This window comes from Amyelois transitella, chromosome 14, assembly GCF_032362555.1.
Source record: "Amyelois transitella isolate CPQ chromosome 14, ilAmyTran1.1, whole genome shotgun sequence".
Classification (NCBI taxonomy): domain Eukaryota; kingdom Metazoa; phylum Arthropoda; class Insecta; order Lepidoptera; family Pyralidae; genus Amyelois; species Amyelois transitella.
Window position 1 is genome coordinate 6,661,877 of NC_083517.1, and position 19,893 is coordinate 6,681,769.

The 19,893-nt window shown below is 35.7% G+C and overlaps 2 protein-coding genes across 2 annotated transcripts; both read left to right on the plus strand.

The window, feature by feature from the left end:
- Positions 1-686: 686 nt before the first annotated feature.
- On the plus strand, positions 687-4,173 carry LOC106132279 (lipase member H-B-like). Its single transcript, XM_013331639.2, has 8 exons — positions 687-738; positions 1,049-1,118; positions 1,435-1,544; positions 1,894-2,051; positions 2,447-2,595; positions 2,763-2,986; positions 3,423-3,585; positions 3,862-4,173. Exons 1-8 carry the CDS (start codon positions 687-689, stop codon positions 3,929-3,931), a joined length of 996 nt encoding a protein of 331 aa, XP_013187093.1. The 3' UTR covers positions 3,932-4,173.
- A 982-nt stretch (positions 4,174-5,155) lies between these two features.
- LOC106132320 (O-acyltransferase like protein) lies at positions 5,156-19,657 on the plus strand. The gene is made up of 15 exons (XM_013331687.2): positions 5,156-5,316; positions 9,144-9,299; positions 9,686-9,900; positions 10,775-10,983; positions 11,262-11,344; positions 11,993-12,174; positions 12,599-12,744; positions 13,338-13,506; positions 14,007-14,200; positions 15,733-15,768; positions 16,114-16,249; positions 17,230-17,416; positions 18,305-18,447; positions 19,163-19,272; positions 19,575-19,657. Exons 1-15 carry the CDS (start codon positions 5,253-5,255, stop codon positions 19,624-19,626), a joined length of 2,082 nt encoding a protein of 693 aa, XP_013187141.1. The 5' UTR covers positions 5,156-5,252; the 3' UTR covers positions 19,627-19,657.
- Positions 19,658-19,893: the final 236 nt, after the last annotated feature.

Consider the following 19,893-nt stretch of genomic DNA (forward strand, 5'->3'; position numbering starts at 1 on the left):
ACTTAGGTGAACAATACGTGGTGTTAAGGTAAATATTACAAATCACTATACCAACGGAAGTCACAACTGATATAGATAATAGGTTTGATTTGGGGTTGGGCGTTATGGTCAAAGAATATAATGGTCGGTTAAGTAATTCCTACTGACTTCATTTTTTGAACCATCCCAGGTATAATTTCTTTCATTTTTCAAATTATATTTTTTACTTAATATACTCTAAGGTATACTTAGAAGTCAACCCATAATAACAATTTGTTTATATGCACCCAATAGTCCCAACTTTATATTTTAGCGACAAATTAAAATTTATGAAAAAAAAGACTACTAAGTCGACGTTCAAAATAAATAAACAGTGACATAATATTCATAAGAATTATTTTCTGAAGTTCTAAGAAACTAGGTACCAATGCAAATACGACGTAGCTAAATGAATATTACTCCAATTTAACAAATTTCATAGTTGATCTAGCGATCATATTTAAACAAAATAGTGTTGTATGCATAGTGGTATTTACTGAACTAAGTAACTCAAATTAATAATAATTATAATGAGACGTCTGAAAGCCCAAATTGAGATAGTGTTTATGGCTAACAAAATATGTCATGGCTGAAAAAAATTGAGGCCATTTTGATAGCAGCCCCTATATAACCGTCTTGCCATTTCAGTCATAAATCACTTCGTGAAAATGGTAGCCATGATCAGTGAGATTTGCATCGCTGTCCTTTTATTTGGTTCCGGTAAGATCCTTAGATGTAGTAGAAATACTTTTAAATATTAAGTTAATAAAATAATATTTTTATGATTGGCCTGGGTCTTGAAAGTTTATATATTGAAGAACATTTTTTTAAATACAGTATCACTGAGATAGTAGGTACCTTTGCCATATAACCCAAGTCTCGAACTTACATTGAGGCTAGCTGTCTGTGTGATTTGCCCTTATATTTTTTTTATTCATTTTACATCTTTATATTCTATTCCTTGGTTTTTGATATTCCATTTGAAAGAAAATATGTTTTTCTTACATGTATGTTTTATTATTATTTCCAGCCCTCGGTAATATAAATGAACTCAGTAATGATGATTATGATGATGTTGCCAAATTAAGATTTTATAAAAGGTAATTTAATACTTTTTTTATTAAAAACTGCGGCAAGTGGGTTTCTAGGCCTTCTGCACTAGATAACACTATTGCTGGAACTCATGCCAGGTGTGAGCTACGAGGCTCCGTAGGTCTCATATAGAGCGCCCTGGTCTAGACTATGATCATCTCCTATTACATCCACACGCTATTTTGGTTTTTAATTAATTACTGCAGTGGGTCGTTGCTTAATTTACACAAAAATCTTTATAAAATAAGCTTCGAAATTACTCTTAAGTATCATTTTTCATAATCATTTTAAAATCTTTGAAGTTACTATTCAACTTATTTTCAGTTCCTTTGATGATTTTATTGAGTTTCCTTTGAACAATGCCAGAGAAATAGTTTTTACATCATGGTACGATCCTAAAAAGACAACAATCATTTTTACACATGGATTTTCAGGTACGTAATATCGTAATAAAGAGTTCCTAGGCCTCAGAAATTTGAATTATTAAATTCTTAAAACTAGATATATTTTTTACCTCAGTAAATCAAGTTGAGATCGAATCAAGTTAAAAATTTGTCTGTAAATTAAGGCATCGATAGATGAGTATCCTCAATGAATTATCTTGTATTAGATATAAAAAATATTGTAACCAAAAGCAGCATTTCTCAGCTAATAAATTCTATTACTCCAAAGACAAGTAGGTATCGAGACAACGCCTTTATTTTCAAAATTGTTTAACAATTTCCAATACAAATCTTTACGATACATACATATATGTATTAGTCGTTCCGTCGTGATTTTCAGGTTTTCCCAATGGCCCAGCTGTAACAGCCGTTATCACTACTTATCTTAACCAAGGTGGTTATAATGTGGCGTTGCTGAACTGGCAAGAACTAGCAGCTCCAGTTCTACCCAGCATGTTTAACTCTTACTTGAATTGGGCTTATCCTAACGCCAAAAGAGTAAGTCTTACAAACAAACAATCAAAGTTACAAAAATTTTCGTGTTTATTATATTCTATTACTAAATAGGGAAGTAAGAATAGTTTGTCATAAGACGACTAAATCCACCTGCGTTGAACTTACATTCCCCCTTTTTTCTCTTCATTGCCAAATTTCCTTACACAATATAAATAACAAATCTTGTCTCTTTATAATATAAATAGGGATAGCTGAATTAAAGTAAATCTAATATGTAATACATACATAAAATCCACAGATAAATTTAAAACGGCAAAACAATATTAAGCATTGAACCGTTGTTGTAGACTGTTCAACGTTTGAGTGGTTAATTTTTAAACAAAACTGGTGCAGACGTGATCGTTTAAAAACTAGAACTTCTATTTTTATTCTTTCAGCTAGGGGTAGATTTTGCCGACGCCCTTTTAAATCTTTCAGCTGCTGGTATTAATCTGAACAAAACACATTTGGTGGGCCATTCTCTAGGAGCCCACATTTTCGGTATAACTGGTAATACACTATTGGCCAGAGGGGTCATGTTACCATGGTACGTGGATACTGTAATTTTTTTCACTTTGTCCAGTTCGGGGTCATCTTCAATTTCAAAACCATTAGCACGCATATAGATATATCATCTTTCTTGGAATGGGATGTTTTGGAAATTTCCATATAAACAAAGCCCGGGGCAAAAGTTAATGTAAATATTTTCCTCAGGATTACAGGGTTGGATCCTGCATCGGTAGGGTTTGAAAATAAACCGCTAGCAGTTAGACTTAACCCTAAGTCTGCGGGTTTTGTTTCGGTGGTCCACTCGGACCCCAGCCGGTATGGGTATAAACGATCCCTGGGCACTGTGGACTTCTGGCCTAACTACAGCACCGGGACCGTCACACAACCTGGCTGCGACAAGAAAAACAATCCTGCTTTCTCCCCTGAGGGTAGGTCCCACTCATTACGTGGGGTCGGCACATTATTCGATTAAATTAAATACGATTTCTTCAAGACTGACTGTAGGAAAAAAGCCTTGATCAATAGTTAGAAACACATTTAAAAACTCAAGTTGTGCTGAAACAAATAAGTCTTTATATAAAGACACATATATAATTCAATCTGCAATGTGAAATAATTGAACGAGCATAACAACAACAATATAAACATAGGGAATAACTCGAAATCTATTAGTAGTTTCTGGTAAACGTTAGATTGCGTTGTCATATTTTCTTAGAATTCAAGAGACAAAAGCTTTTTACAGTAATTTGGACGTGGATGAAGCGAAAGAAGTAGGTATGCAGGAATCATGGAAAGCTGCAGTTACTATCTACACTCCCGGGAAAGAAATTATAAGTGTGTTTTTATTATGTATTTTTATTACAGATTTGTGCAATCACAATAGAAGTTGGGAGATATTATTAGATTCAGTGGTTCACCGAGGGACAATAATAGGTAGTCAGGCGCCGAACTTCAGAAAATGGAGGAAATACACGGATGAAGAAAGAAAAGCCAATATTTTAGAAGTTGGAGTGTATTCGGAAAATCCGTGAGTTTATATTAATTTAAATTATTTATATACGCACATGTACGTTGTATTCTAATAATTCTAAATTATCACTGACACCATTATGTAAAAAATGTTTTACATAAATTTATTTACAGCCTCGTTGTCTTTCTGTAGATTTTTATGTTTGCTGTGGATTAATGCAACCAGTATGTCATACATAATATGTCGAGATATACTCGTATAGAGTACAATATATACATTATAATATTTACTTATTTTTTTATTGACTTATGTAATCTTTTCACTCTTTTTCAGTTTGCCAGGGAACTACTACTTCACAACTAACGCAGCATCTCCTTATGGGCTTGGGATAGACGGGCTGTAATAAGAATATATTTTTATTAATGCACTGGAATAACATATATGTATATCGATTTCTTTGGTTTGTTTTTAATGAATTCTATCCAATATGTTCAATAATATGTCGTCTTTTTGTGATTGTTAGGTTAGATATTACAGATGCCAGATCACTTTTCAATTCTCTCACTACATAATAGCACAAAATATGTATGTGCTACGTAATATCAAATTATAAATTCAAAACTAATTACAATACAATCGATTGTAGAATGGAGTTAAGTTAAGTACATAAATTAGGTAGATATGTAAATATCACATACGCACACAATATTTCCGATAACTATCTATAGTATCGTAACCCAGATATGTGGTTCCCTCTTTTACTTGAGATTACGAACATATCAAAAGTCAACATCAAAAGTACCCGAAACCGCCGAGCTTGCATGAAGAGAGTTATGAATGTGGATGAAGCGAAGGAAGTATGCAGAGATCGTGGCAAGTGGAAAGAGGTAGTCTCTGCCTACCCCCCCCCCCCGGGAAGAGGCGTGATTTTATGTATGTATGTATGTACGAACACATTTAATGTTATTTCAATTCATAAAATTGTCTAGAACGATTATAGTATCTATAACAACTAAAAAACAGTTTATCAGGCTACTTGCCTGTTTTAAAAATATCTTACTGAAATGAAAATACGTCGATTATTTTTATATCGGAAAATATTCTCAAGCCTAAATAAACTAAGTAAGTCGAAGACGTTCTGGCAAAAGATCAGGTCAAGAGTACCCGAAACCGACGGCTGAAAGAAGAATGCCGGAATCGTGGCAAGTGGAAACATGTGTAGACTATGTATATAAACAAAAGTAGTTTGGTATACCTATTTTAATACCTAGCTTGGTATAACAAAACTTGTCAAAATGTTAGATATTTATTTTATTTTGGCTATAGAAATTTAAAACTTTTTAGATTTATGAGGTCTTACCACTTCTCTGGTTTATATGGAACTATAAGTATCTAACTCGGCCAATTTGTCCATGTTCTCTGAGTTTTTCATAGGGTAAGCGACGTAGATTGGTCTTAGCAATATTTTTACATTAACATGTTTTTGATAACGTTATTCTTAAAAAAGTTGAACTGAACCCTCACTATGCGAGCTCGACTCGCACTAACTTATCCGTAGTTTTTTTCCCTTACATTATTATTCCACGTTTTTTTTTATAAAAAAAAATTTCCTTGAAACTGAACATTCTTAATAATTTGTCCATTTGTAATTGGTATAGTGCTTAGTAAAACAGGCATTTCAGATGGCATTAATAAAACACTACTTATTAAAATAAAAAGTGATAATGAAATTATTCAAAATGGTCAAAATGGATTTAGCTGGGATTCTTTTAGTGTTTTTAGGAATCGGTAAGTTGAGGTATATTTATAACAAGCTTTATTTGTAAATCATATTCCTTTTAAAAAATAATACAATTGAGCGTTGATTCCCGTTACATACATACATACATACATAAAATCACGCCTCTTTCCCGGAGGGGTAGGCAGAGACTACCTCTTTCCACTTGCCACGATCTCTGCATACTTCTTTCGCTTCGTCCACATTCATAACTCTCTTCATACAAGCTCGGCGGTTTCGGGTACTTTTGACCTGGCCCTTTACCAGGACGTCCTTAATTTGATCAAGATACGTTCGTCTAGGTCTTCCCACTCCGACCTTTCCCTCCACACTCTCCTTGTATATCTGCTTAGTCAACCTGCTTTCATTCATCCTCTCCACATGACCGAACCATCTTAACATACCCTTTTCTATTCCTGTAACTACATCTTCTTTCACATCACAACATTCCCTTATCACGCTGTTCCTTATCCTGTCACTCAATTTCACACCCATCATACTCCTTAACGCTCTCATTTCCACTGCATTTATTCTGCTTTCATGCTTCTTTTGCCATACCCAACTTTCACTCCCATACATTAATGTCGGGACCAACACGCCCCTGTGCACAGCCAGTCGAGCCTTTTTGGATAGTTTCTGACTGCTCATAAAGGCATGCAAAGCTCCATTCACCATGTTCCCCGCGTTCACTCTCCTTTCAATATCACTATCATACTTACCATCTGATGTAAACTTTGATCCTAGATATACAAACTCTTTCACTTGCTCCACTTTTTCTCCTCCAATCAAAATATTACATGCTGTCATTTCTTTCTCCATTTCAAAAACCAGTGTTTTAGTTTTACTTACGTTCACTTTCATTCCTTTCTCTTTTAAAGCTTCATGCATACAGTTTACCATCTCCTGTAACTCCTCCGCTGATGACGCCAGTATAACCTGATCGTCGGCATAGAGCAGACATTTGACGAGTAACTCATTCATCCTTAATCCACTTTTAGACTCTTTCAAATCTGTCAAACAGCTATCCATAAATAGGTTGAACAGCCACGGTGACGCAACACATCCTTGCCTAACGCCTTTCTCAATCTTAAACCACTCAGTGTGCGCTCCGTTTATCCTGACACAAGCACTCGAATCCTCATATAAGGATTTCAGTGCTCGTATTAAGAGACTGCTCACCCCATGCATAGAAAGTGCTGACCACAATTCATTCCTCTCAACTCTGTCATAGGCCTTTTCCAGATCTACGAATGTGCAATAGACTTTTTGACTCTTGGCCAAAAACTTTTCGGCTATGCACCGCAAGGAAAAGACCTGATCAGTACATCCCATTCCCTTTCGAAATCCCGCTTGAGCATCCCATATTTTGTCATCAGTTTCATTCCTGACTCTATTAATCAATACCTTAGCATACAATTTGCCGACGACGCTAAGCAGGCTTATACCACGATAATTTTTGCAGTCCAGCTGTGACCCTTTTCCTTTGTAAAGTGGCACGATAACAGCCTTACACCAATCTTTTGGTACTCGGCCGCTTCTCCAACACAAATTGAAAAGGCAGTACAACTGACTAGCTACTACGCCTTTTCCTGCTTTAAGCATCTCGACCGACACTCTATCACACCCAGCAGCCTTTCCCGCTTTCATACTCTTAAGTGCTTCCACAATTTCGAACATTTCAATTTCGCCTTCCATCTCATTCTCTTTTTCTTCGCTATAGCAGAAATCTTTCTTATTTCCTTCCTTTTTTTCAAATAAACTTTCAAAATAGTCCTTCCATATCTTTAGTACACATTCTTCTCCTTTCACAACGCTACCATCCTGGCATCTGATCCTAGTCAGCTCTCTGGTTATAGTATTTCCTCGGGCTGACCTTACGGATTTCCAGAATACTTTCAGATTTGACTGAAAGTCTTCTGATAGCCTTTTATCAAAATCCTCTTTATACTCTTCTTTCTTTCTAATCACAGCTTTCTTAACCAAATCTTTCATTTTCTTATATTCCTTACGTGCTTCATTCACATCTTCATCTATAACCTCTTGCATTCTTAAGTTAGCTTTTGCTGCTAACAAATCCAGCCATGCTTTCTTCTTTAATCGCACAAGTTCTTGCACATCTTTACTCATCCACGCATTTTTGTGATTTTTTTCCTTTCCTTCTTCTACTTACACCACACACTTCAACAGCTACTTTCACAATTCTTTCTTTAAATTCCTTCCATCCATCTTCAATATCGCTCATTTCCTCTAAATCTTCAAATTCATCCTTCAGTCTATTAATATACTTCTTACCTACATCCATATCTTGCAAATTTTCTACTTTTACTCTTTCCAAAGCGCTGGTTTGCTCCCTTACCCTGTGCCGCCAGCGATTGAAGATACCCCTTATCCGGGATATCACCAGTAAATGGTCCGAGTCAATGCCAGCACCGCGATATGCACGGGTATCCAGCACTTTGTTCTTCAATCTTTCATCTACAATCACAAAGTCTATCATACTTTTTAAAATACCTTCCACTCTTGTGTAGGTGTGGATCTCTTTATGTTGAAACATTGAGTTCGACACAAAAAGATCCCACTCTAGACAAATTTCTAATACACTTCTTCCATTATCATTCACCTTTTCGTCACCAAACGCACCAAGCACCTTTTCATATCCATCACGCTTTACACCCACCCATCCATTAAAATCACCTAACATAATAATCTTCTCATTTGGCTTGGTAACTTTCAATACTTCTCTTACACTATTCCAGAACTCCTCGTTTTCGCTTTTTGCTGATGTTGTACCCCTCGAACCCACATCCCAAGGTGCATAAACACCTAGAACGAAGATCCGAGTGATTCCAACTTTCAGCCTAATCCATAGAAGACGAGGGCTGACACACTCATACTCATTCACGCACTCAGCCATTCGTGCAGAAAGAATTAGACCGACCCCTTGACAGCCTCGGCTGGTACTGGAAATTCCAGACCAATACGCCGTGTAAGGGCCGTGCTGCGTCGCGTCGCATCCTTTCCGCTTCGTTTCATTCACGCACAACACATCCAAACGTCTTTCATCCATCATCTGGCATACTTCCTCAATCTTATCCTTCATTCCTCCTCTTACATTCATCGTCGCAAAGCGGCTTTCAGCAGACCGCATACCGCTCCCGCCGGGAACGAGACGTGATGGGGTGCGGACACCATCGCCGCCATTTATATGCTTTTTAAGGTTCATAATGCGATTCCCACGAGACGCTAGGGAAAAATTTTGTCCGCCCCAGCAGAGCCCCGCATGCCAGGGTAAGGCTAGCCATTACCTGGGGGTCGCCCAACCCCATGGCGGAAGTGGCACGCTCGAGACTAGGCTCGCCCCTAGCCATGCATCCATCGGCGCGGCAGACCTTAGATTGGCAGGGATTTACATTAAAGAGGAATCCCAAGTCTATCCCTTAGTCGGCTCTTACGACATCCGTGGGAAAGAGATGGAGTGGTCCTATTCTTTTGTAATGGTGCCGGGAACCACACGGCAGATTCCCGTTACAATAGAATTAAATTAGACAATAGTGATTCGAACTCTCACAACGTTTATACATATCTTATATTAATCACTATAATGATCGCCAATCTTCGTCAAAAAAGAGTATTTTTTACGTCCGGCTGCTAGTTTAAAACCAAAACGTTTTGTAAATATTTAATGCTTTGTTTTAATTATTTTTAATGGTAAATTCTGTTGTTATATGTTCTGCTCGTTTTAAATTTTGTCTTTTAAAACACTCATTCATTGTGGTCTTCCTAGGCGACTGTTGAGTGTAATTAAAAAAATTTGAGAGTCTTTGTACTTTTTATTCAGGTCAAGTAAAAACGACGACGCGCCCTCTCACAAATATAGATGTATTGATGCTGTCCCTCAAATCGCAACAGTGGACCAACGATGAGGCCCTATGTATTGACACAATGATAGCTACATTAACACATGCGAAAAACTTCACAATGTGGGCCGTCTGGTGTAAGCATAACTTGGTTATATTTTTTTGTTATAAGCCTAATTATATATTTACATTCATCAAGCCTCCTTTGATAGGCAGACACTTTCTAAATCATAAGCCTAACAGACATTGCGTAACATTACTGCCAGATTTTGAAAATAATAAATAAAATAAAAAATTATAAATAACTTCTTGAAGCTGAAGTTTTCATGTAGTACTTTCGCTTTCATTTAAGGTAATATTCTTCCAACATCTATTAGAATACATTATTCTATTCTGCCTAAATTCCGTCATCTTTCTTGTTTTAATACATGATACCATATATACTTATGTATACTCGCAGGTATACACCTTCCTTCGAAAAATTGCTTCCTTTAGTTTTTTTTAAGTATTAAATTTGTTGCAGATGTGGATTCAATGCAATTACCGACTGGGCAATTATATGGAGCCCTGAGTCACTTGGGTAACTACGACGAATGTCTGTCTTCTCATCGTGTTTTCGACCACTCTGGACACGTTCCATCATTCAAGTACTGTATGAATGAAGTTTCATTGACAAACAAGCTAAAGAAGGAAATATTTTCTAGAAATCCTAATGTTACAACAGACCTCTATTTAAATGTAAGTTAGGTTTTGTTTTAACCATTCGAGAACGCCTAAGGTATCAACCATCTTGTATAATCTAGGATGCCATTCGGAACTTACTTGTAGTAATCGTACGGACATGAACTAACAAGCAGAGGTAAAAGAGCACGTAGAACCGCTTACTGTATAAATTTCTATGCAGCTAACAAATAACTGTTTCTAAAAGCACCAATGTTTTCCCGAGCTTTGATTTGATTCGATTAGGATTCGATAATAATCCTAATTACTGAAATACTAAATACAGCTGAACCGGCACAATCACTAATGGAGAAGTATTACACAGGAAAATTATTAAAAATAAATTATAAGAGAATCTGTAAAGTAAAAAACAAGGAATATTGTTTAGTCTCATAAAAAATATTTCTAGAAGTAGTACTGACAATCTTTCGTTAAAATCATGGCTCTTTTCATATTTTCGATTTCCTAGTAACACACTTCACTGCTACGCATCGAGGTCCAGGGTCCGCTTCCCGACGTGTGAAACTCGTATCAGAAATTCAAATTTTACTACTTCTATACTTCTGACAAACATCACATTTTTTCTGCAAAATTTCTAATGAGTCATTGTTTAACTTCTTTCATATTTTTGTCTATTTGTGAAATGACATCAGAATAAAAAAAATGTCATGGGATGTTATTTATAGGTACAATGACGTAAAAGTTATGTACGTATTCCTACTTTTTTAATACGTTTGTTTATCATATTTTTGGAATTGCCTTTCAGTCTTTTGATGACTGTTGGCTATGTCTACCCCGTAAGGGATATGGACGTGATTATATGTAATGTTATGCTACATTGAATGTTATGAAAATGAAACGTCTCTTTTATCAATTTTATTCGATGTTTTAGAAAAGGACGACTTTTAAAAAAAGCTTATCAAAACTTTTTTGGGGACTTTGTATACCCAAGGTCTGCGAACCACATTCGGTGGCCAAGATAACCCGAGCTTACATGCAGACCAGCCATTTGTCTCCCATGGACAATACTACAAACATCAATGTGTCTTACTGTAGATCTGGAGAGCCTGAGCAAACTTCATTAGCATTTTACTTATTTGTGTAAGTATCTGTAAAGATTTTGACCTGCTGCTACAACTGGAGAGCATCTGTTGAATGCCCAATTATTACACATAGTCAATACCTACCTACATAAATTACTAGCCTAGAATATTATTACTCAATGCTTCTATGCTGTTCTGGAAGCGAAAAGATATGTAGCGGTGTGCCACTACTTCTTCCCGCCCGAAAAATAACAGTCAATCGAAGGCTCATACAATTAAAGAATAAAGCCTTAGTATTTATGTCTGCTTGCGTTAACCATATTTTGCTATTTTCAGAATTTTTACAGTTTCATTTATATTGATGACGGTGTCTTGTACTTACTACTTATCAACCCTTAAATCACCTCCTAATACATTTGGTAAGTGTTACCGTATCATATTAACAGATATTTTTTTATAGTATTCTTTAGTCTCTACCAACTCTTTCGGGAAAGAGACGTAATGTAAATTCAACGTTTATGTTTCGTCTGTTCGTAACTGCTGATACGCCTGGAAAAATGTCAGTCATTGGGGTCATAATTATTTCGTCTTTTCTCTCAGTTGCGTTTTCCTTGGGGAGTAACTTCAGATCCGCCAAAGACACCAACAGACATTTTCTGTCAAGAGTTACAAGTTGAAAAAAAGTGTGAACGTGATTCCCATCTAACAACATCTTTATACATGATAACAAGTAGACTAACTCAGCTTCAACCACAATTATTACACCAAGTGAAATTGCTTTTTCCTTTGTAGCGGAAGCGATAATTCGGCTCAACCGCCACTATAGGGAAGATCTTCCGCCAGGCTAGGTGTTATGCCTGGGCAACCGATGATGTTGTGTCGGAGGTTGTATATATGCTCCAGTCCGTGAAATCTTTGCTGGCATAATTTCGACTTTTCGCTTTCGATGTCGCCCCACCTTTGGACCTTTATTAAAATGCTGGACACGGCACTCATCGTCATTTATTGACCAGTATCAGTATATTATTTCTATTTTTGTTTACCTACGTTTATTGGTTTCATTTCAGTTGGCGCGTTGGCAAAATCATTTAGCTTAAAAAGAAACATGGAAGAACTGACAATACTCCGAGGTAGCGAAATATTTTCAATGAATATAATGCGTATCCTTTCGTCAGTTCTGATCATATCAGGCCACATGGTACAAATGAACTTGTTTCTTACGGTGATCAATTTTATGGACGCTGAAGAAGTAAGTCCAAAATGATTACATTTCAAGACACAAAACACTTTTTATCTCCTATATATATAAATCTGAAGTTAAGTTACCGAGTACAAGTTACCACCGCCACCTACAAAAAATACAGGTTTTCCGCAAATCCCACAAGAACTATAGTTTTTACCGGGATGAATTACTCTATGTCCTTCTCTAGACTAAGTTTTATATAACCCGTGAAGAGGTGACAAACAAATAAACTTACTTTCACATTTATAATTTTCCCTTCCCTCCCATCCCTTATGGAGTAGACAGAGTCAACAGACTTAAAAATACTGAAAGGCCACGATCATGACGTCTCTTGGCTTTGTCTACCTAAACTAAACAATACAGGAGTAACTAACTTATATCTCCTAGCTGCAGATAATATTTTCTTTTTGATTCCTCTTAATTTTTGTAGTTAGTTCGTATGACAAGTGCTAGTTTACTGCACCTGGATTTGATGACAGACTCCTTTTTCACCATCTCCGGATTACTGTTCATGAAAGGAATGTTTTCCGACAAACGAAAAAGTCCTTTGAAATTTATGTGGAAGCGGTATATCAGGTTTGTCTTTTCGCATTATAAGCCAAAAAATATATGATGAGGATACGATTTTATATAATCAAATAAATTGCCCATATAAGTGTCTTTTTTAAAACCTATCTATGCTATCATGACCATAGTAACTAAATACTAAAAGCCGTGTGGTTCCCGGCACCAATACAAAAAAGAATAGAACCACTCCACTTCTTTCCCATGGATGTCGTAAAAGGCGAATAAGGGATTGGCTCACAAACTTGGGATTCTTTTTTAGGCGATAGGCTAGCAACCTGTCACTATTCGAATCTCAATTCTATCATTAAGCCAAATAGCTGAACGTGGCCATTCAGTCTTTTCCAGACTGTTGGCTCTGTCTACCCCGCAAGGGATATAGACGTGACCATATGTATGTAGTAACTAAATAGCAAATAGTTTTACTTAGCACACATATCTATAATCAGTCAGGTCCTTTGTTACCAACAAATGTGCTTTAAATATTCTGATTGAATTGAATTAATGAGAGTTATTCTACCTATTTGTTACGTCTTCATATAATATATCTTGCTTTATCTTATTTTCATGTAACAATAAGTATGTTATTAATTGCCTGATTTCAGGTTAACAGTGGCTGCAATGTTCATTGCTGGTATCATCGCTTTGGTACTGCCATACGTTGGCGATGGTCCTCTGTGGAATACTTTACCACAAGCAGACATAGAGTCATGTAAAACCAACTGGTGGCGTAGCATTTTGATGATTCAAAACATCTTGGAGCCAAGAAACATGGTAATACTCGTACTGGCACAATATTTGACACATTAAACTGTAACTTAGTCTAAGGTTAAACCAAAGTACCTGCGGTGCATGAATACATTTAAAGTATGAATTTGATCCGAAATAAGACAGAACGCCCAACTGTCTTATCCGGCTAAACATCATATGGTTTCTAGACTTAATCTCGCGCAGATCGTAGAAGGCAATTGACAGAAGTAATTGCTGTGCCGACCCCACGTAGAAAGTGAGAAAAGGTAACGACAAAGAAGTAGAAGAAGATCGTAGAAGTCGATCAGCCCCTGTAGCGGCCCATGCGACGTCGTTTTTATCACGCGCGATAAATCCATTCCTGTTTCGCTTCTATTATGAAGCGAAAATGGACAGAGTGTTTCCGCCAAAGGCAGAATAACGTGTAACATCGATAGTTTCTCGCGCAATATAAATGCCCGAGATATGTGGTAAAATACATAAAAATTATCTTATGATTTAATGTTTATTGTTTTGCCTTTCAGTGCAACCTGGTAGCCTGGCAAGTGTCCTGCGACTTTCAACTTAGTATAATAGCAGCAATACTGTTCTGGGTTTATCAAAAAAACAAACGACTAGGAAAATTATTGCTTTCCCTTACAGTTGTCTTGGGAATGATTCAAAGTGGACTAATTAACTGTTGGCATAAATTGAGTCCTATACCTTTCAATGGTTTTGAGTGAGTTATCTATGTTTATTTTAATTCTATTTACTGCGTTGGCATAGAACATATACCGTTCATCAGTCGGGGCCATGTTGGTCTGGTAGCGAAGAAAAAAAGTAGTGCGTGCCAGCTGTTTCTCTTCCCGTGTAGATTGTAAGAGTCAATCTAAGGAAAGGCTAATAAACTTGGAATTCTTCTTTAAGGCGATGGACAAGCAACCTCTTAATATTTGAACTTCAATTCTAGCCCGGTCGTTGCGATAATTCCTAACAAGCTGGAAATAAGTAAAATCAGTTTAAATATAATCTATACATATAATAAAACAGTAAAAATATTTTATCTGTACATTTTTGACTGAAATGGATAGAGGGACACTTAGAACGAATTATTATTCGTTCTAAGTGTCAAAGCAAAAATTTTTTTAATTTTTTGTTTATGTATGATCACGCTTATCTCCGAAAGTACTGAACCGATTTACTTAAAACTTTTACCAATTGCTTTATTTTTACTCAGAAAAACATTTAAAGATCGGTTCACTAAAAAAAAGTTATCGTCATTTGAATGAACACAAGGCATGAGTTTGCCTGCAAATAAGTTACGAAATTTGAAATTCAATGTCATTTATATAAAAATAACAAACATAATAATAACATATAAATGAGTGAAAAAAATGATTTTTACTGTTTTATTATATGTATAGATATTGTAAATTCAACTCGAAATTTACGCGGACGAAGTAGCAGCAAGTAGTTTGTAACGGTTCTCTATCTATTAGTATAAAATTTTGTGTCATAATTTTACATGGCATACCTTCGTTTAGCATAATAATTGTTACGCATAATATTATTTGGCATAACTTTTTAGGAATATTTCTTTAAGGATACCTACTATTAGCATAACCTAACCTTACCTAACCTAAGAAGTACTCGCCTTATAGCGCATTACACTACATCTGGTCCGCGCAAGAAATAAATTATTCTAAACTATATTTATGCCTATTGAAATAGTATGCCAAAACCAATTATGCCAAAAAACTATTTTGACAAAAAATAGTATGCGTAACTCGTTATGCCAAACAAAAATAGGATAAAAATAATTAGTCTAATGAAAGGGATCTTCTTTGTAACAGCTAGTTACAAATATTTTTTCTAAACTCTTTCCCATGGATGTCGTTAAAAGTGACTAAGGGATAGACTTGGGATTCTTCTTTTAGGCGATGGGCTAACAACCTGTCATTATTTGAATCTGAATTCTATCATTAAGCCTAATAGCCGATCTTGGCCTTTCAGTCTTTCCAGACTGTCTTTTCTTAGCTAGCTCTGTCTACCCCGCAAGGGATACAGACGTGATTTCATGAATTCAGTCACAAACCCATTCCTTTGACCTCGTGTAACTGCTTTCCTTAAACTGAAATAATGGGGAGTTTTGAGCTAAAGCGAAACGAGGCACTGCAAGTCCTTTTACAGTGGTTAAAATCAAGGCTTGGCCCTGTCTACCCCGTAATAGATAAAGAAATGATGGATATAGGTAAATATTATTCATTTCAGAAACTTCAGACCATTGGGAAAACCTTCTGTTGAAAGGTATGTTAAAAATAAAATCAAACTCAAATTATTACTCATAACCTCATTAAACTGGGTATATATTACTAAATATTTTTTATGATGTTTACATGTAGCCAGATATAATAAATAAAGATATATATATATATATATATACTTTATTATATATATATGTATGTATGTAATATCTTTATTGCATAGAAATTTACACAGTAACAAGAAAATAGTACATAGTTATAAAAGAAACAAATCACTTGCAATGTAGACATATATAACTTTACTTCGAACAATGAGGAGTGATAACTTCATTTGATAAAAGTAAAATATCAGGTAATAAATGTTACGAGAAACTGCGAATTCTTTCAGCGTTAGAGAATCAACAGTTTTTTATGATGTTTATATGCAGCCATATACACACGCGCCTCCATTCCTGATTGGAGCGGCGATGGGGTATATCATGTACACGTATAAACCAAACAATTACAGAAAATGTTTTGCACAGGTAAGTATAGTAATGCTTTCTCTCTGTCTTATTTTTAAATGCTCTAAAAATCTAATCGTGTCAAGAAAATTGTATCATTTCATGTACTCGTAAGAAACACACACAAATACAAAGTAACGTCAAAGAGAAAACATATATATAGAACATAAACACAAGAATATAATTAAAGGTTCTTCTGAGCTCAAGAAGCTTCAAAGAAGGTCAAATTGTCCACTTAAATCAAATTTTACTTTTTTCCGTGTGGTTCCTGGTACTTTAGAATAGGACCACTCTATATCTTTTCCTTGGATGTCGTGAAAGGAGACTAAGAGAATGGCTATTAAACTTTGGATTCTCCTTGTAGCGCTGATGTAGCCATACAGCTGAATGATATAGACGTGATAGTTATTTTTTGTGTCTTCTTCCTTGTATGTTTAAGTTCTGGTTCCATCGTCACATCTCTGGAGAGGTGCCCAGGATATTCTTTTGACCGTGAATCCTGGATTGGGTAAGCTAGGTTTTTACACGAAGCGATTCCCATCTAACCTCCGCAACCTTTGTTGGTAAACCTAACCCGTATTGGATTCATGTTTACAGCATCCAGCCTGTATGTGTAGGTTTCCTCACGATGTTTTAAGTGACTATGAATGGATTAGTCATTGGTCATTGATCATTTTCATCTGTGCCTTTTCACCTATTTGAGACTGTAAAGTTGGCGGTCCAAGTTCGAACCCCAACAAAAATAAGATATTTTTTTATTAATTTTTTTTTATGATGATTGAGTATTTTATTTAAAAAATCTGAAAATCACATATAATAAAACGGTAAAAATATTTTGTCTGTACATTTAGTATTTTGACTGCAATGGATAAAGAATTTTTTTTTACATTTTTTGTCTGTCTGTCTGTATCTGACTGTATGATCAAGATTCAACTCGAAACTTACGCGGACGAAGTCGCGGGCAACAGCTAGTATTTTATAAATTTTTATTATATTTTCAGTTATGGTCATATACGGCGGTAGCAGTTGCTTTGTTTATAATGCACATGGGCCTCTACGGAGGCTATTTCTACTATTTTGTGAGTACCGACGTGACTGTACACTCAACTATTTATGCCGCAACTCACCGAGCCCTGTGGGGCATCTCAATATGCACTATTATTGGCATGTCCGAATACGGAAATATACGTAAGTATTGTACAAAATATATAAACAGTAACTAGTTTACCATTGAACCATAAAAAAAATTAGGATGTTATATTGATGGTAGCAATTATTTTCTATCACCTTTGCTCGAAGCGTTTTCCTACGCTGTGCATCGGTACTATCTACATAACATTATCATCCTCCTGTTGTTCATCTCGGTGACATGCTCCTTAGGGAAGAGTCCAAGATATGCCTATACACGTTCGTAATTACACAAAGCCACGACCGGCACGCCGTTTCACCTCCGTGACAGGTCCCGTTTAAACGGGGTGTCTGGTAAATGCATTGCATTGAAAGAAGGCAATCAGTATCTGATACTCGTTCGAAAAAAAGTAAAAAATAAGGAGGTGTACGCGGCAGCGAGCCGTTTCGCTGGATTCGCGTGGCAAGCGCACAAAAATTATGAGACTGTGTGCACTATTTTCTTTTAAACTAGTATTTTATTGATTTTATATATTACTTATAAAGTTAAGCGTGTTATTGATTAACAATGTCCCTAAATATGAAACTTGCTAGCTACCTTTCATGATAATTTCGTCACATAGTTGCCTGAAGATTTCTAGCTATGTTTTCCTTCACAGTAAAAAAGAAAATGTAGGTACCTACCGTCTAACATAGAAAAGTCTTGCACGAGGCAATAGCTGAAAAGTATATTTGTTACCGGGTATTTGAATTGCCTCTATGAGTACGCTCGTCTGAATCCTATCACCAATTAACTCATACGTTCAATTGAATCACTAAATAGGTATATAAAACAAATTTACTATGGTATCCTTAGAGAATCAGGCCTAATCGGTATACCTAATCTGGAAAGCAATAAGTCATCAAAGAAAGAGCAATTTATAATTTATAATTTTTTATTTGTTTCAGCCGTACTTCAGAAAGTGTTTGAGTGGTTTCCATTCGTTCCTATTAGTAGACTCTCGTACGCTGCGTATTTGGTGCAATATCCATTGTTATTGCTTTATGTGGGTTCCCAACGCAGCTTGGTGCAATGTGATCTTTATCAAGTCGTAAGTGGTGTTTTTACCTACCCACATCAAAAAAAGGAAATACGGCAAAATACATATAATGTTGCACATAGGAAATATCACTAAAGAAAATAGTAAATATATACATACTTAATTACATACAAAGAAGTCCATATTCCTTGCAGAGTAGACAGAGCCAACAGTCCCAAAAAAACTGAATGGCCGCGGTCAGCTTTTTGGCTTAATGATGGGTAATTCAAATAGTAACAGATTATAAGCCCATCACCTAAAAAGAAGAATTCCAGTTTATTAGCCATTATCAATCACAACACAATAAATACAGTCATTAAGTCACGCAACTCAACCGGTCTTTTCAGTCTTTTGGAGACTATTGGCTATGTTTACACCGTAATGACGGCCTCTGTGGCGCAGCGGTAGTACGCTTGTCTGTGACACCGAAGGTCCCGGGTTCGAATCCCGGCTAGGGCATGATGAGAAAAGAACTTTCTCTAATTGGCCTGGGTCTTGGATGTTTATTTATATAAGTATTTATTATAAAATATATTATCTTTGAGTTAGTATCTCGTAACACAAGTCTCGAACTTACTTCGAGACTAACTCAATCTGTGTAATTTGTCCTGTAAAAATAAATAAATAAAAATAAAATGGATAAAAACGTGTTTATGAAATTACGTAATATTTATATTATATTTATCATTTCAGTGTTTTTAATAGCTTAAAAATGTTTTATTTTTAGATTTTGAATTCATTGGGCCTCACGGTGTTATGCTACGTGACTAGTCTCTTCATCTGGCTGTTTGTGGAAGGCCCCCTCCATAGCATCAACAGCGTACTAACATTCAAAACGTAATTATCTTTTATTTACTGAGATCAACTCTAAACAGTAACAAAATAAACATTCATTGCTGTAGAGTTCGAGTCCTGTACGTAACAGTGTTGCCAACTAAGTAAACTATGACGAAATAATAAAAAAAAATCGCTTTCATAAAAGTTAGAAAGCAAAAAGATTTCAATCATAATCGGTCACATCATATTTTATAATAGTACCTGAAGTATAAAACTATTAGAGGTTTTTATTTTTTGTGCAAGACGATTTCAGAATTGGTAAATTGTTACTATTATAATGTTATCAACCTTTTTTGTTTCAGATGGAAGAATGCAAAAGAAATATCTACAACAAGCAATGGCAAAGATGATTAAATGATAAAAAAAATAAATTTGAAGATAACAATCATGATTGTTTGTGTGATCAAGTTTCCCTCCCGTTTCATCTTTTTTCAGTTCTAAGCCTTGATGTAAAAGTTAGGTACGAAAGCAATAAAAAATCATTTTCTTATTTAACATAACATTAAATATAATCACGCCTATATCCCTCGAGGGGTAGGCAGATCCCACAATCATCAAAAGACTGAAAGGCCACGTTCATCTGTTTGGCTTAATGACAGAATTGAGCCCACTTCTTAAAGT